Raw genomic sequence first — 19171 nt, 5'->3', positions numbered from 1 at the left:
GGCGAGGTAGATGTTCTGGTGGGTCTACAGCGAGGGTGGTGGGTGCGCGGAAGTGGAAGGGAGTGGGGAAGGCTGGTGCCAAGGTAGATGGAACGTTCTTATGTATCATTTTAGCAAAAAGACAGCCATCCTTTAATGGTACCTCTATATATTTGAGAATGAGGAAGAAGAAGACCCAGGGAGGAGACTGAGCAGAGGTTATCAGAGAGGCGGAAGGAGATAGAAGAGCATGTGGTGGCATAGAAGCCTAGAGGGGGCGGGCCAGGAAAGAGGACTGGTTATGAGTGTCAGCTGCTACACCAAATTCAAATATAATTCCACTCTTCTCGATTGATAGTTTCCTCCGTTCCCCAATGTCTTGATTTCTAAACTCCACCAGAAAAGTCTTCCTCAAAATAGTGTCTCCCCATCAATTTCAACAGGATTCAGAAATGGTAACATTTAAAGTTCAGTCTTTACTTTTGATTGGTTACCACGTTATGCGCTCTGTTATATTTTGGTACTATGCTGCCAAGCTGCCTAAGCCCTCGATTTTTCTATCACTTCATTTGTCTTGTCTGTGTGGGCTATTTTGCAAGTAAGTATTGTGTTATGACTTGCCTTCAATATGTGGCTGTGCCTTATTGCCTGTCCTTTCTATCTTTCCGTATATCTTTTGACTTTAAAGTGAGAGTGCTCTTTTGAGTTTTAGACTAAACAAGTCTAAATGATCCTGGTTAGATCATCACACTGTGAACCTAGCCTTGCGTTTTCCTGGCTCGGGTTCATTCCAATTGCCTCCTTTTGTTTAGTTTGTGCAAAGTCCTTTCCCTTCCTCCTTGTTCCTCTGCCCAAGCACAAGCCGTCTTCTCTGCGGTTCCTGCCATCCTGCTTCTCTCCGCCTCATCGACTCCCCATCTCACTTCAAATCTCAGTAGTAAACATATGTTCTCCCTTGTCTGTACCTCTTAATTTCTCTTTTCCACTGTTATTGCTTTCTCTGTAATTGTATTATTTAACTTTGTTAAGCACTTTATAATATGAAAGATGTGGTTGAAAGTAAAGTTGTATTATGATAAAATCATGTCGTATAAAGCAAGTTGTTTCCCAAGGAGTCTGAAAGTCTCATGATACAAGTTAAAATGGCTGTTGTTTTGTGTTCCTTGACTGTGCTGGGATAAAAGTTCAGTGTGTTGCAGAGAATTTCTCACCTCATAACCATCGTTGATAAGTGATTGGATTAAACAGCTAATGAAATAAAGATCACCCTATTTCTAATTTTGTTAAATGGAAGTAATCTTTTTATATGTTTTGAGTCTTTAAAATTAGTCTTTTGAGTGAACTGGAAAGGAAAATGTCTCCCGAAAGGTATTTTTTTATAATCACCCTTCTGGGTAAATTTAGTGTAGCAGACTAATATTTATTTATCTGCACCAGGTGGGAAAAATCATTTTGTCTTTGAGTCCCGTTCTCCTCATCAAATGGTTACTGTGTCTTTTGCATTTGGTTCATTGCCCATTGGGATATTCATTGGTTATCACAGATTGCCTCCATGCCTTGGCAAAAGTCCAGGCAGTACATGGACAATTTGGACTTCTCATTGGTCGTTGCTGCCCACTTGAGTCCTGAGACTATGGGTCTATTCCCTTTTTCAGCTTCATTTCCCAGGGAAAAGAAGAGTGAGCTATCCTTTCTTCTCCATATGTTCTTCCCCACCCCCAAAACACTTTTATGCGTCATCTTGGTTGGAAAGGAGTTTAGAATCAGCGAAGGATGTTAACAGTGGTTTTGCACATTTCCTTTTTTTATTTCTGTGCCTTGTTTATTTTCAAAAACAGGTTTTAACTTCATTACATTCTTTCAGATAGTATCGCTGGGAAAAGAATAAATATATTTGCTTTTTCAGTTTACTATACACTGCTTTTCCTTCTTTCAAAAATTTCTTCTGTCGTTTTTAGCTTTACCTCACAAAAAACGAACTCTAAAGATTATTGTTATCCATAGTTGGAAGATATAAAGCATCTATTTACATTTCTGCACTGAAGAAATTTGAGCATGTAATACATGTATCTACCGTTTATAACTCACTTTTACAAATGTTGCCTCAATGCAAAATTTTGCTTAACTTTAAAACAGCTTAAAAATGATATTGCCCATATGACAATCTTGCTACTTTTGATATCCCATAACCTACAATGGTGAAAGCTAGCTGGGAAACAGTTACAAAGTTTGTGGCTTGGTGTGTCAAATAGAATTCGACTTTCACAATTTGTCTCAATCTTTTTGCCAAGAATCATTGTGAAAGTTCACTAAATGGTGGTATCTTACTTTATGGATGTTTCTTTGGTTTTATAAAACTTTTACTTTCTGATAAGTGCAGTTTTATAAAGAAATTGAAAGACGCTTTGCTGAAGCCGTTTATAGACCATGGAGTGAGAAGTGATGTCCAACAATTATACTGTCAAACTCATCCATGCACCTTGGGAGATAAAGTTTTCTGTCCTTCCTGCAAAGATTTCCAGCAATAGCGCAGCCACAGTCTTCCAGATCAGCTCATCTCTCCATTGAATTGGATACTTGCACAGTGTTATTTCCTGAATTTTATTTTTGCAATTTAAGTGTATTTCATTAATTCTTTTAAGAAAGAGAAGGACCAAATAACCTCTGTGGAACATAACACTTCTTAATTTGCCTAGGAGCCTATTTTGAAATAAAGTATATATGGTAAAAGAAAGAGCTGCATCATTTCAAAATTTGGTGTTAAGGATTTGAGATTTGTGCAGCTGTAAAATATTTTTTTATTTGACAGATTTATATTTATGGTGGGTGAAATGTTTGAGTAAAGAAGTGGTATACTAGATAATTACTTTTTCCTATATTTATAACATGACCTATACTTCAGCCCTTGGGTGTTACACTTCCTGAGGTGAATCTTGCTCGTTGATTCATGAAACATCAGCACTAGGAATGTGTGCTGCAGAAACACCTTGTTTATTTTGGTACATGCTTTGTTACTCTTCTATAGCAAAAGTCTTATTCAGATTGTTCCGTTATTTCTTATTCGTGGGGTGCGAGTTCCTCCACAGTCTACCTACTGACTTGGCCTCATCGTGGTTCCTGTTCTCTCGTGGTCTGAAAGTTTTCGCCGTGCTGCATCTTTACTGTAACTGTACTGTGACGTAACAGTGTCGTCTGTTCAGTGTTGTGGAAGCATCCCTGCAAAGAGGTCTTCATCTGCCCCTACCAGGTCCTAAAGGTTTACCAGTTCAGGACTACTTTTTCTTTTTACATTTTTTGGCTTGAGGTGGGGATAATAAAGCATAGGGTAGTGTGAATTTAGGCCCACACTATACACGGTACTTGCCTAGCAGGGTTCTGATTTCCTCTGGTGACTTTCCCCCATTGCCTAAGTTGATGTCATGTCTCCTTGGCCTTCCTGGCCAGTGAGCTAAGCTTTCGCATTCCTGGTTTCAAAGATAGGGTGATCTTTCTTAAGTTTTGGCTTTATAAAAGTCCTTCCAAATGTACCCTGTGGCTTGAAATAACCTCTCTGCATAGGTGTTAGAAAGTCCCCTGATAACCATTATGGCCTATAACTGGTTGCATGAGTCATATCAGCTTCAGCTCCTGCTCTCAGCTCTTTGACTTTTCCTCTTTGTTTCTCACACCTTGAATTTTCCTCATTTGTTTCAAGCTCAGGTCTTTATTTGCTGGTTTACTGGTTGTATTTTGTCATTCATTTCAGTGTGTGTGGATGTGGCTGAGATTGAGAGGCAGAACGATGCTGTTATGTAATTTTAAATTATTTTAGCTCTTTATAAATTTGTTCATCACCTGTCAACATGTCAAATATTTGGTGCCTACTGTGTATTGAGTACTTTGAGAAATCAAGATATTTGGCTAGATTCTCTCCTTCAAAAACTTGGTCCTGATATAGGCCCTTGTAGAGCTAGGGTATACATTTGATACAAAGATGGTGCCAGTAGGTGCCGGAGAATAGCCTGCTTATGTGGAATAAAGTGGTCGGAAAAGAAATGATGAGGTAGTGAGACTCGAGGTAAAACATGAAGAATGTTTAGAAGTTGACTGAATTTATTGGGTTAGACAAGAAGAAATGGGGCTAGCTTGAGGATAGCCTTGAAGCGTCAAACCAAAGAATTTAGATTATATCTTGTGGTAAGAAAAAACCATGGGAGATTTTTGAGTGTGAGGGACATTTAATGTTTTATAATCTTAATGGTAAAGTTTTGAAAGCCTAGCACGTTTCTCTATGAAGAAAAGTTGGTACGTTCTCCTTCTTTACTTAGAAGTTAAACTCGAGACTTTACAGGTACAAAAATAAGTATGTTGATTTCCCTGTTTGTGTAGACAAGAGGTTACCCACTCAATGCGGACAGGGGTCAGGCATGTGTTATAAACTAGTAGAGCAGGGTGGGAACAGCAATAGTGGCCTCCGTAAGAGCTCAAGCCTCTTTTCACAGGGGTCCTCTCAGTTGTTAAAGGTTGCAAACTAGTCCAAATTTAAAAAAACACTGTTTGGCCTCCATAAAATATCTGCCAGCATAGTATGACCCATAAGCTCTGGGTCTGCAACCTCTATATAGAAAGGGTTCATTATTATATTTTTATTACATTCTATCCTAAAATTTAAAAAATATATTATTTAAAATTGTCCACAAAAATGTGACCCGTTCAATTAGAAAGTGCTGTGTCTAAGAAGTAGCTTTTTATCTATGATGATAATCTTTTTGGGAGATTTGACTTACTAAGTTGGAAATAAATTATTTTCTAAAACTCTTGTCTTACAGGTAAAAGAATGTCACATTTCAACTTTTGTACCTGAAATGAGCATGCAATTTTCAAGCCGCATGGATGGATGCCAACTTTTGCATTTCGTGTGTGTGTCCTGTGACCATTCTATCTGGAGTGAGTGATTTCTAAGAGTAGCTGGCAACAAACCAGATGCCAGCCAGCCAGGGACTGCCCTAACAAATAATGCTAAGGGTTATAAATTAAACACTGTCTGGTGATCTGTGATGTGTAAGGCAGTTAATTTAGCTCGTCTGGATTAACCGTCAGCTCCAGAAAACTATATTCCCATAATGTGAAACATGTACTTAGTGTGTTTAGAAGTGAGTAATAATTAACAATAGGGAATTATTTACTAAAATGTGAAATTATAAAATTCCTAAGATTCTTTTGGATTTATAGTATTTCAGCAGTTCACCATATATTTTAAATAATTTTAATTTTAAAAGTTCAAGGACTTTCTTGAAGGATAGTTATAATTTTGTATAAAATAGGACTTTTTGGATCATACATCTTCCATTGCCTTATAATATCAGTTTTGCTTCCCGTATAGCATAAAATTGTATTCATTTTCAATATTTAGGTTTCTTAAAAATACATTAGATAAATTATACCAGAGATTCACATTTACAGTGAGTTTTGTTCCTTAGTTTCATTCTGGGAGATTACATTGAATAAAAATCCTGTTTATTAGCTTCTTCATGCATTTTTCTGCTTATTTAAATTATTTTACTTCACCAAGCCATTCATTTTTTTAGAACATCCTTCAAAGAGTTCATGCGTCTTACTGAGGACACCTGACCTTTTGAAGCTTCATAATTCACATCTAGATGTCACCAGTCTTCCCCATGTTAACAGTTCTGACTATGTTTTATTATATATGCCTTTGGCGCCGAGCCAGGACAGCTACAAGAGGAGAAATGATGAACAGCCATAGACCCATAGAATCAAACAGCCGGACTTCCCCTCTCAAGGCAGAGGTGGTCCAGTATGCCAAAGAAGTAGTGGATTTCAGTTCCCATTATGGAAGTGAGAATAGTATGTCCTATACTATGTGGAATTTGGCAGGTGTACCAAATGTATTCCCAAATTCCGGTGACTTCACCCAGACAGCTGTGTTTCGAACTTATGGAACATGGTGGGATCAGTGTCCTAGTGCTTCCTTGCCATTCAAGAGGACACCGCCTAATTTTCAGAGCCAAGACTATGTGGAACTTACTTTTGAACATCAGGTGTATCCTACAGCTGTTCATGTTCTGGAAACCTATCATCCTGGAGCAGTCATTAGAATTCTAGCTTGTTCTGCAAATCCCTATTCCCCAAGCCCGCCAGCTGAAGTAAGGTAAGACTCATTTTTTAATGACCAAGTTACATGACTGAAAGGTTTTGGTTGTTTTAATATTGGAGGTCTTTTTTTATTGGAAGCATTGTCTGAAGTAATTTCAACAAATTTGATTTGTAAACAAATCTGATCATAGTATCTGCCCATTTTACTATTACTTGTTGATATTATCAGTTTTTAGGTCTTTCTATGACTTTATGAGTTAATTCATTCATTACATATTTGTGTATTACCATTGCTAAGCATTGTTCTAGGTATTGGAAATGCATCAGTGAACACTTAACAAAAATAGACAAAATCCTTGCCTTTATGAGCTTATTCTAGTGACAGAGCAGTTTGTGGGCACCCGTTAAACTGTAGGACCCCGGCTGCCAGTGGAGGAGGAGTGGGGGCAGGGATCAACTGCCACCTGACACACTGCTTCCTTGAAGTCCCTGTCCCCTTGGCTCTAAGGGACACCTCTCCAGCCCACCAGGACAGCAATGCAGAGTACAGCTCAACTCAAGCTGGAGACTGCTGGTATAATCTTTATCTGTTCTTTTCAGAACTACTTTGATAATTCATTGTGAACAATATTATTAATGAATCAATTTTTTTAAAATACAGAAAACCAGCATCCTTTAATATACAGCTTTTTTTTTTTTCCTGAGAGGAAAAAAGTACTTCAGATAGGATCCTTCCTTATGTGAGAATTCTTTTATTGGACTCTGTCATTCTTTGCCTCTTTCTTACAGAGTTACTTACTTTTTTCCTAAAAAGCTGAACAAATTTGGGGATGAGATCTAAGAAACATGTAATGTCTTTCTGCTAATTGAAAACGTAACGTCTGCCTAACTGATTTTGAATATAAATCATGCTCGTGGGTTCCTAGCTGAGACTTGTAGTGTGTGATTGGGATTAAAGTGACAACTTTATTTACAGATGTATCTCTAATTTGCATAACTGATTTTTAGCTTTATTCCACAGAAAATACCATTAAATTTGAAGAGAAAAAGAATCTAACCAGTATATATTATTGGCAGAATAATAAAGAACTTTTTAAATTTTACTGATTATGAAATCAATAGATGTTTCATTGTTTGAAAAACTTGTTAGAAAATACCAAAAAAGAAAATATACAGGAAAAAAAAACCCTGCAATTCTTCTGCCCAGATTCAGTAACTATTAACATTTTGCGAATTTCTTTAGACAGTCAGAAAGATTAACACCTTCTCTGCCAGTTCACTGCTGGGAACAAAACAGAGAGGCAGACAGACCTGGCTCCTATTCTTTGAGTTCACAGGCCAGCCTGGAAGACTGTGATATCGCAGAGAGCGTCTGTTGTGGAGGGAAACACCTCATCTGTGGGGCTCAGAGAGGCCTTCCCTGAGGAAGAGACGTAACTGAGACCAGAGGGTTGAGGGATTATTTTGGATAGGAAAAGTGGAGAGAGAAAGCACAGGCAGAGGTGAAATCCTGAGGTGAGAGCTTGGTGTTCGAAGAAGTGAGGAGAGTCCAAGAGTGTAAGAACCAGCTGTTGAAGGGCTGCAAGCGCAGGAGTGGCATTCTTAAGATCTAGACTAGTGGTTTCCAGACTTTGGGATTTCCCAGAGCTTTGGGGTCCAGTTTCCCAGAAGCAGACCTGGAGAGGACTATTCTTGTGCAAACGGTTTGTTATGGAAGTGCTCCTGGAGAAACTGGGCAGGGAGTGGGGAAAGTGCTGGAGGGAAGGGAAGAAGTCAGGCCAGGATGCAATGTCACCTGAAGTCCCCGTCTGCCTGGAGGCAAACTTGCTAGGGAGCTGGGCTCTTACACCCCTGCACCCATGTGTCTTGAGCTATGGGCTGAGGGAGTAGGAAAAGGAATGGAAATCTTCCAGGCACATTCCCCTCTGGATGCAGAGGCTCCAGGAGCCCAGGCAGTTCTCTGAAGAAGGCTGCATTTGGAAGCCCTTAGGAGAAAGCAAGCAGGTCTGTAGGGTGGGCACACAGAACCCACCAGAAGATCTGAGCGGAGCACAGGTAGGGAAAGTTGGCTAAGATAAACTAGAAAACATAATAATAGTATAATAAAAATTAGAGGACTGATACAGGGTTCTCAGATTATTTACTCTGCTAAGTAAGCACACATTAAAAAGACAAACAAATGAGATAGCAACATCATTTATCATCACCATCATTTCATGAAAGAAAACTCAATTTCTACTGATAAACTAGCAGATCAGAGTCTCTAATAAAGAATGGCTGGCAATTTTACATGTATACGTGTACATGTATATGTGTGCGTATTTTGATATATACCAATGTGTTCCTTATTTTTCACATTTAGTAATAGAAAGCTTCATCACACGCAATTGTTTGGGACCCACTGGACTATACTGCCTATTAAGTCATTGAGCACATGGTTTTATGCCCACCTTCAGAGTTGGCAAACAAGAGTGTGTTGGAGTAGCTCAGGGGTATTTTGCAGGAAATAGACTTGAAGTCCCAGAACATTCAAATTTTAAAAGCAGCCTTCCCCCATTCGTCTGGCTGCATTTCTTTGTTCAGTGAGTGAAGTAGGAAAGTTATAGGTAGTTCTATAAGATCTCAAAGTCTTCTGACACCTTGCCTAGTGCCATATTAAGAGAAAAGAAAAAAGGAAATATAGAGTGTACTGGTCCTGAGGATAAGATCTTAACGGATGCTTGTGTAAGAGTCAGAAAGTCGCCTAGTGCAGGGTTCCACGTGAGAAGAGAGAGACAGTGAAAAGAGAAGAAGAAAATGACAAAGTCAGATCAGATTGAAGAAAGTCATTGGAATAAACTTATTTGGGGATAAAATTTAGTGGTATGGATCTTGGTTTTTTTGAGTGTTAAAAGCATTATAACTATATAATATTAAAGTTAAGAAAGCAGGGAAAGAAAAAGTGGCTGTCACAGAGAGAATTTGCTGCCAAAGGGAGTTGCTTAAGCAACGATTTCACAAATTGGTCATATTCTGGTCCTCTTGACTTTATGGGCCAAGAAACTTGATTGTCTCATTTAAATCACAATTGACCAGAGCCTTTACTGGTTGATTCTTTTTAAAGCAGATGCCAGTTTGTTAGTTCCAGTTAGAGACGGGCTGGGAGGCAGGCAGTGAGTAGGTACACCTATCAGAATATTTTTCTTTCGTTTGTTTTTCTGTTCTTTCCTTTCACTTGCAGCTGGTGAAATGGAACAGTGTTAGCAAGAGAACTTTCTTTGCGCTGGCTGCTAGACATGCTTACTAACCAGGAGAATTTTGGTTATAAGGAAGGTTTGGCCATTCATGTGCCTGGCTTCCAACCTGAAGGAAAACATGTTTTCTCTGGTTTCCCTTGATGAACATCTCTTTCTGTCTTGTCTACCTGCTGCTTCCTGGGAGCCCTAGACAGACTTTCTTAGTAAGGTAACAACAGGTCAACAGTCACAAAGACAGAGTGGTTTGTTTCTTTGTTTCTAGGCACTGGATGCATGGTTCCATTATTCAGTACAGTCAACAGAAAGAGAAATAAATGGGCCGGTAAAGAGAATGCTATTGGTTACCATCCCAGAATTAAGTGCTCCAAGAGCAGACTGAAGCACAGCCTGAAAGCATTCCCAGCTGAATTTTGCACATATGATACCGTACATTTAAAATACTTACATAGGACGTCAGATTTGTCCGATTTGTCCAGTAGATAAATACAGTATTGTGAGCATATACAGTAAACATGTAAAAGTACAGACTACAAAGGCCATGGCTTACAGTAGTTTAATCACGTCAACACTGCCCTGGGTCTGGGGGATTAAAAGAGTTGGGGCTGTGTCACAGAGAGTGTGTGTGTGTGTGCATTGGTTTGTATTTGTTTCCTTGTTTTCACTGACTAGTTTTCAAGATTCAGGCTTTAGTTTTCCAGAATAAAAAGATATTGGCATATTCTCTTGTTGGGTAAAATAGATACCTTTCTCTTTCTACTTTGAAATAATATGTTCCACTTCTATTAGGGAATTTTAAACAAAAAGTCACCGTAATGTAGATCACCCCAAGTCAATTTGTATTGGTCTCATAGTTAATGTTAACTTAATTCAAATGGCCACAGACCTGTAAAAGAATTTTTATGTCTTTTTATCATTTTTCTTTGTTACTTTTTAGATTATCAAGAAAAACCAAAATAAAACTGATACTTGAGAGTTTTTAAAATTTAGACATATTTTTAAATATTTTGATATTATTCTACTTTAAGTATGCTATCATATTTACAACTTGTATATAACTAAATATATATATATTCATGCTATATAGAAGTCAGAAGCAAAAATGATGCTAAAATAGCATTAAACTTGCTAAGTTTAAACACACTAGAAGCGTTAAGGATGTCAATTTAAAGCATCGTCTTAACCTTGTCCGTTCTGCAAGGTGGACAGAGAGGACTTGAGTAGATTAACACATTATTAAAATAAAATATTTCTACTCTAATCAATGCTTTTCTTTAAGCTTATATTTGTAATTTTATAATGTAATTTACATTATAATGAAATTCAAGCTATACATGAAGAACATATGTTCTCTGTGTATTCATTTATTGCAAAGGACCTGTCAGAGGTGATTTCTCTGTTACATTGTTAGTATTTCTGTTAAGCCTTGTAAAAACCCCTCGTTGAAGCTCAGCAGTAAATTGGGCTGGTTTAGTCCACATGTGTTGTGAACTAGTACTGGCAGTTATTTCACAGGGGCCTGAACAGTCCCGTTTCTTAGACATGAAAAATTCCTTCAAGATCATCTGATGTCATTTTGTAGGAGCAACAAAAGGATGAGTAAAACCAAAGTTTGAATTTTCTGATGCATTCCACCATTTATGCCATGATTCTTGGAAGTATCCTGTCCAAAATTAGGAGTGTGTCTTCCCACCAACAAGTTCTAATGTTTCGTCCTTTGGTTCCACTGTACCTGGGTGGCTGGCTCGCTTAGCTGTATAGGTTTACATTGGAACCTTCAGAGCACTTCCATGGTTAGGAACCCTCAAGATTGTTGCCCTTCAGCTCTAGGGGCTCTTGGGTCTAGGCTGGCATTCCGTATTTGCTTTTCTGCCTTGTCACAGGAAGAAGAAGATGCCCAGCCTGTTTTCCTTTCCTCTGTGAACCTGCCACAGCCTGCTCTGTCCCTTGGAGCTCTTCCCCAGCTTCCCAGGATTGGTTATAGAGTGGGACCAATCTCTCCATTCCTACTTTCGTGTCGTCTCCAAATAAAAATACTCACAGGCTTAAATTTATGTTTGATGGGTTTTAGTCCTAATTTTCAAGAGAGAATCAGCAAAACTAGCAAATGTGGGGTGATTATAGAGGTTCTGGTAACTGCAGAAGTGCCCACTGTTATGTTTAGTGATATGTTTACTAGGATCCCCATTGAGCTTCTGATTTTTGCTTTTATTCCCAAAGGTAGGAATTACCATACTTCCTTTCTCTATTCTCCCAAGATTGGTGCTCTCTGCCCTTTGTGCTCCCATCTTGGCCTAAAAACCTTTAGGTTACCTGTATGTTGATGATTTCTATAGTTCGTGCTCAGATTTCTTCCCTGAGTTTCACATCGTTTTGTCTAGTTCAGTTTTCCAAATGCCTTGTTGTAATCAGATTTTACCTACATCTCAATAGGTCATTGGGCCAAGGAAATGAACTGACAATATATTGGAGGGAAAAAAACTCTCGTGTGATTAATACATGTGTGAAAACATTTTAAGTGTTATTAGTAATCAGTGAATTATAAATTACCTCATATGGAGATATGGCCTCTATGAAATTAGAGGTTATTTTTAAAAATGAATAATGCTTTCAGTGGTCATTCTTATATACTACTGGCATAAGCTTCTTTGAAAGCAGTTTGTAGTGTGTATTGAGAGACTTGAAAATAGTCTTTGAGATGAAATCTTTATTTAAAATATTCTGCTAAGGTAAATAATTAGAAATAGAAGAAAGATGTTTATTAAAGTACTTTTTGTCTGTTTCTAATTGTTCTGATATATTAGGAAACAATATTAGAAATGGTTACTTATGACATATATGTAAGAATATGATGTATCTAATGATACTATAACGAATCTTTAAATAACTTAGGGAAATAGTTTTATAAGAAGGTATATATGAAGAGACGGAATATGAGTTGGACCTTAAAGAACAGTTGGGCAGATAATAGTAGGTTGTTCATTTCCTTGGGGGAAGACAACATGAAAAAAGACACAAAGGTGGAAATAAGTTTATTATGTGGAAAGTAATGGTTAATCTGGCTGGAAAGTGGGAGTTCATTTTGGAGGAACAGGAGAAAATGTTATTTACCTGTTATGTGGTAGATACTTGCTAGGTACGAGATGACTAAAAGATGACAATAATGGAAATTTAGGATAAGGGTATATATGAGACAATTTCATGACAAATTGGACAAAACCTACCGACTGGATAAAAGAAAATCAAAGATAATGAAAGTTTTGCATTTTTATGATGCCAGTAAAGCCGAATGTCACTCTTCATGTGTCCCTGTCTGCCTATTCCAGTTTTAACTGACCAGTGTGAAATCTGCCAAAAAGGACTTTCTAGGAGTGGTGAAAATAATTTAAGTAGTAAAAATATTTTAAGTAGTACGATCTATGGCATTTGGTTTTTAAATTTTTTTCATGTCCTGGAAGCAATACTTGTGTTTGTTCTATTCACCTTATTTAATGCCTTTGCTTCACACTGTCATGTATTGGGCGTGGGGCCATAACCATAAGGTAACAGCAAATCTCATTCTCAACGGTATTATAGAGAAGTCTCTTTCTTTGGCAGATGGGAGATTCTTTGGTCAGAGAGACCTACGAAGGTGAATGCTTCCCAGGCTCGCCAGTTTAAACCTTGTATTAAGCAGATAAACTTTCCCACAAATCTTATACGGCTGGAAGTAAATAGTTCTCTTCTGGATTATTACACTGAATTAGATGCAGTTGTCTTACATGGTATGAAGGACAAGCCAGTGCTTTCCCTCAAGACTTCACTCGTTGACATGAATTATCTAGAAGATGACGACTATGAAGAAAAGGATGGTTGTGGAATGGACAATCTTAACAAAAAGTTCAGCAGTACTGCCCTCAGGGAAGGGCCAAATAATGGATATTTTGATAAACTACCTTATGAGGTAAGCCAAAGATATTTAGTAGTAATAGTGGACATAGCACTATAATTTTTAAATTTTTTGGTCATGATTTTTTTTTTTTTGCTAGACATCTGAGAAATAGAAGCATTGGTAAGGTGTGCATAATCTGATGTATTGTCTATTTTGATTTTGGAAAAACTAGGCAAAATGATGTTGAGTAATTTCACCGCTTTTGTTCTGGGTTGACTTTAGTGATTCTGGATAAACTATTAAATATATGTTACTATATCACGGATTAACAATAACCAAAATACATAAACCAATTATAAATTACACTCCACTTTAATTCATAATTATGCAATGTAAATATGGGCAATGTGTGCTTAACTTTATACCAGTTATGTTAAAGATGATTTGCTATTAAAAATAAGAGCATTAACAAGATTGTGAGAGAAATGTTTATTCTGTTTAATAGTCCACAGTTTCTCCAAGTGTCATTCATTCTTCTATACTAACTCTATTCTGTATTCTTCTAACTAGCTATAATTTTTGTTCTAGACAGGTGCAGAGTGCCTTTATCGAAAGTCTTTTTTCAGTGTGTCCCTACAGGGGCATTGCTGCAGCAAATTTAGCCTCCCTGGCTCCCAGGCATCAAATGCCAGTAGCGCACCCCTGGGGCGGGGGGCGAGGGAGGGCTGGGCCAGGTATTTCTGTGTCCTGCTGAGAACTGCTGTGTGTGGTTAAAAATAATATAATCAAATCTTTTAAAGAAAAATGTATAAAGTCAACTTTTAACCAATTCAGACTATCTCCCCTTCCAAATTGGTGAGTATTTCAGGTTTCAGTGTAATAACACAGGTAGCTTAATTGCATGGAACCATACGGTAGCCCCTTCAATGCGTGACGGTAACTGTAATGCCTGTGCAACATCTTACAGTTAAAACGCTATGGTGCATCCTGTGCAGTAGCGAAAGTTGCCACATGAAGTTGAATTTAAGGATCCAAGGTAATTCAGTCAGTAAACCATGGGACCAGGATCCAACCTAAGCCTTCTAGGTCAAGTCTTGTGTTATGGAAAGGAGGCTTCGCAGATTGGACAAGACCCTCTGGCTCTTAGTGGGAGGAAGGAGAGAAGACGAAGAAAGAGTTGAGCTGGGGAAAGAGAGGAGCATTGGATATTGACAATGTTGTTCTGAGGAGGATCTGTCCTGGCAGCGGTGGGAGCAGTTCGTCTGGAGGAAACTAAATCACTTTGATTCTTACCCATTTCCTAAAACTACAAAATAGAAATTTAAATTCAGCAAATATATTTAAACAGTTTATTGAATTCTATCCAGTCCTGATAAAATGCTTGACACATAGCAATCAGATGATTAACTGATGGGAACTTCAGGCAGAGGGAAGAGATTGTACAAAGGTGAGAAGACGTAAAACTCTGTGACCTGTTTGGGAACTCCACTGTTTCATTATGGCTGGAACAGGATTTGGCAGCAGAAGCTGCAAGAAATGAAATTGGATGGAGGCTCAAGGTGGCCTCAGTGAATAACTCCTCAGGACATCATTCACATAGATGACAATGATTGGGACCTCCTAGCGGTGGCAGTGCATGCACAGCCTGCTTGGCTGCATCATAGAGGGCCCTGTGGGTTTTACCAAGAGGTTTGCATTTTATCCCTTCAGCCAGTGGTCCTCGAGGTGCTGTGTTTCTCCAGTACACAGCAGAATCAGTTGGGAGAGTCATAGGTACTCCAGACATTATAAATAACTTACTTTTGGTGAAAAATTAGAGCAGATTCAAGATTATAGCTGTAGTAATTTCACACTCACTTTGTCGGGTTCTCTTATATTCTTCATATGCTTTTTTTGAGTGGGAGAGAAAGGTGTGGAATAATAGCGAACATTCCAGGAATTATCCATAATATGCAGGCATTTTTGTACATGCTTTGGCTCACAATTAGCATAATTGCCCAGGTGTTTGGCCTCATGTAAATTTTGTCTTTCATATGTGTCATGGTATAAAAAATGATTGGGAACCTTTTCTGTAGTTAGTAGGGAAACATTGAGGGTTTCATTTTATTTATTTTAAAAAGGAGAATAACAAAATGAGATTTCTGTCTTAGATTACTCTGTTGGTAAATGAAGAATAGACCAAAAGGTGGTCCAGGTGGGAGGCAGAGACATCAGTTAGGAAGCTACTACAGTGATTTAGTCAAGAAATGATGAAGCCCTGGATACTGGAAGGTTTGGAAAGGCGAGGAGTGGGAGAAATATTTCAGAGATGCAGAAGGTAGAAATCAAAAGTAACTAGTGAATGTAGAGATGAAGCAGAACATCAGAGGGACTTTTAGGTTTCTGGTTGAAATAACTTGGTGGATGGACATGCCATTAACCGTAAAACAGTGGGGGAAGGTGGGAAGAGCATTTGACTTTGAGGTGCCTGTGATTCATCAGAGCAGACCTGTCTGGGTGAAGACAGTAGGCAGTTGCTATTTGAGTTTGAAACTCCAAAAGGAGGTCTGAGTTTGTGTTTGAGTGAGTCTGCTTGAAAGAGGGGAGGGGCACCATGGAGATAAAATTGGCAGCAAAACTCTGTGGAGTGTGAATAAAGGGTCAAGAATAGAATTCTGGTAATACTAACATCTAAGAGTACCATAGACAAAGACAAGTCAGAAAGGGCACTTGGGACAAAGATGAGAGTCTTAAAAGCAAAGCAATAGGAAACTAAAGAGGTGTAAAAACCATAAAAAGGATGTAGTCAGCCACATTGCTGCAGAGAGCCAAGTGACAAGTGCCCACTGGTTTTGGTCATTGGGAGATCTTTGATAATCCTTTACTGTTATCAGTTCAACAGAGCCATGACCATGGGGTGAGGGATGAGAAAATCTGACCATATTTAGTTAAGGCATCAAGGAGCAGGGAGGAAGCAGAGACAAAGAGTGTTTACTCTGAGTATAAGCAGAAAAATACTTCTGTTAATATACTCTAATATAGGCTCTAACATGAATAAGACTATCCACCAATAAGGAATAACACCTGGCATCAAAACTAACACTCCACCCCTTTATGTTACACTCAAAAAATGCATATCACAATGAAGGAGAGTATGAAATTATTACACATATTATCTGTTCTAACCTACCTCTTTTTTCTTTTGCTGAGGAAGATTAGCCCTGAGCTAACATCTGTTGCCAATCTTCCTCTACTTTATATGTGAGTCACTGCCACAACATGGCTGATGAGTGGTGTAGGTCCACGCCTGGGGTGCAAATCTGCAAACCCAGGCTGCCGAAGCAGAGCACACTAAACTTAACCGCTAGGCCCTGGGGCCAGTCCCCTAACTTAGTTTTTAAAGGGAAAACAGACAAGTGAGTGGTGGATGACAGCAGAATGGGAAGATTTCTGTTTGTGATGCAGGTTGGGAGAGATTTGAACATGTTTATTTGCTAAAGGGAAGGAGCCACTAGAGAGGGAAAGGTTCCAGTACATGCAGGGGGTTTAATCACTTTGACAAAGTCATGTAGATGGAACCAAGAGATAGAATCTGAGGTCCTAGAGGACGTTAATTAGCCATGATAAAAGCAGAGTACCACGCGTAAAGAGTTAATACTACAAAACACTGAATGATTCCATAGTGAGTACAAAAAGACACTCCTTTAAATAAAAGTTACCCAAATTATTTAAAGGAAATCCAAATTATTTAAAGGAAAAAAAAATTGAAATATATCCAGTGGTAAAATGTTTGCATAGTTGAAAGTAATTGTATTATGAATAGAGTGGGTTTTGAGAGCAGATAGAGCAACTGTGTTTTGGGGGTCCTTCCCAACACATCACATCCTGCATTCACCATGGTATCAAATGGTACTTTATGCTAGGATACCCCTATATAAAAACACGTTTTGACAGACACTAGATACTGGATGAGTAATGATTTATGGGTATTGTCTGGGTAACAGGCCTGAAACCTGTTATCTTTTATTTAATGAAAATCCCAAAGTGTTCTTTCACATGTCAATGTCATGGTCTCCATGACTTTTCATTGTTCTTTTTCTATTTTGATGTTTGCTTAAAATGTAATATTAAGGATCATAGAATGTTTTCACACATTATGCATCTTTGGATATTAGTGACTTTTGTTTGGAATAATGCCAGAAATTGCTGGGAGTTATTTAAATTACAAACAATCTGGAAAAAGTAAATTATTTATCCTCTGATACTGGGATATATTTAACTTTTAATGCCTCTTTGCACTAACTGCTTAAAAATTCTACTGAAGTAACTTTTAATATTATAGTTAAAACAACACATTTTTAATTCATTCTACAAATGTTTAAGGTCCTACTGTGGCCAAGCCCAGATGGCTCATAGGTTCTTTCAAACATTTAAGAAAGATAAATCCTATATTATTTAAACTGTTTCAGAGCATAAAGAAAAAGGAAAGTTTGGGGCTTTTTTATGAAGCCAGTGTAATGCTATATCGCACAAAACTACAGACTAATTTTACTTCTGCAAACAAATAAAATATAGCAATAGAATTATTTTAAAAGATAATAGAATCATTCAGGATGTATTCCTGGAATTCAAAGTTGTTTTAATATTAGAGAATCTATATAATAATACCATAGTACTAGGTCAAAAGGAGAAAAAGCCCATGATCATCTCAGTAGATGTACAAAATTGGTTGATAAATGACAGCTGGATAGAAATCCAAATTTTTATCTATCTCTGTTAAAAAGTAAATACCTTATTGAGCTATCTACTAATTGTCCACTACCAAGTGTTGTTAACCAAAAGCTATTAACCAAAACATCATATTTAATTGTCAAACACTAGGTATGCATTATTTAATATAGTAGCCACTAGCGACATGTGCTACTGAGCACTTGAAACATGGCTAGTCTGAAGTGAGACGTGCTGAAAGTGTAAGACACACAGAGTTTCAAAGACAATACAAAAAAAAGGGAATAAAGTATCTCAGTAATAATTTTTAAATTGATTGCATGTTGATAATTTTTAATATCTTATTAAATGAAATGTATTAATATCACCTGTTTCTTTTGACCTTATTTTATTTTTAAATTCTTTGTTGATGAATAATTGACAAATATAATTGTATATATTTAAAGTATACAACATGACGATTTGATATACATATACATTGTGGAATGATTACCTTGATCAAGATAATTAACACATATATCACCTCACATTAACTCTTTTTCTGTGTGTGTGTGTGATAAGAATGCTTAAGATCTACTCTCAGCAACTTTCAAGTATACCATACTGTATTATTCACTATAATCTTTTTGACTTTTTAAAAAACGTAGTTACTAAAATATTTTAAATTACGTATGTGCCTCACATTCAAATTAAAGCCAGGAACAAGGCAACGATGTTACTTAACGTTGTTCTGGAAGTACTCGTTATTGCTGGAACATATAAGACAGAAATTAGTCACAGTTTTTGGTAAGGAGGCTGTAAAGTCATCATCATTTGCAGACAATATGATTATGTACTAGAATACTCGGGAAAATAGACCAAAAACTATTGGGAACAATAAGTAAGTTGTCAGGTTACGAAGTTAATAGACAAAAATCAATAGCTTTAGGAACTCTAGGAACACAGATGATCATTAAATGATAAATCATAGATGCCCTTGAGTAGGAGGACACAGTAAAGGTGTCAGTTTCCCTTAAAGTAATCTATGTATTCCATGAAGTCCCAGTTAAAACGGAAACAGAACTTCTGTTTGTTCGTGTTTTAATTGAAAAGTTCATCTGAAAAACCATGAAAATACTCAGGAAAATTCTGGGAAAAAAAAGTGATGGAAGGGCCACTATCCCACCAGATAAAGCATATTATGAAGCTATAATACTGATATTTGTGGGTCGACAATGAAGATTGAGTCTCTTTTGCAACCAAACAATCCAGTGCATTCCCACACATAAACTTCTAAAAATTGAGA

At 37.5% G+C, this 19171-nt stretch overlaps 1 protein-coding gene across 4 annotated transcripts in view; it reads left to right on the top strand.

Moving 5' to 3' along the window:
• The window catches only part of FBXL4 (F-box and leucine rich repeat protein 4), a 66402-nt gene that overhangs the window by 11876 nt on the left and 35355 nt on the right, over positions 1-19171 (top strand). For 2 of the 4 annotated variants that reach the window (XM_014868382.3, XM_070496266.1), the window contains exons 2-4: positions 4788-4905; positions 5547-6130; positions 12906-13251. In XM_014868382.3, coding sequence (XP_014723868.2) covers positions 5619-6130; positions 12906-13251 — 858 coding nt within the window. In that variant the 5' untranslated portion in view covers positions 4788-4905; positions 5547-5618. The remainder of the gene's footprint in view (positions 1-4787; positions 4906-5546; positions 6131-12905; positions 13252-19171) is intronic. The other 2 variants (XM_014868385.3, XM_070496267.1) reach the window with 1 other exon arrangement.

The sequence above is a fragment of the Equus asinus genome, chromosome 24 (genome assembly GCF_041296235.1).
Source record: "Equus asinus isolate D_3611 breed Donkey chromosome 24, EquAss-T2T_v2, whole genome shotgun sequence".
NCBI lineage: Eukaryota > Metazoa > Chordata > Mammalia > Perissodactyla > Equidae > Equus > Equus asinus.
The sequence above is the reverse complement of the archived record's forward strand: the minus strand, read 5'-3'. Positions and strand labels throughout refer to the sequence as shown.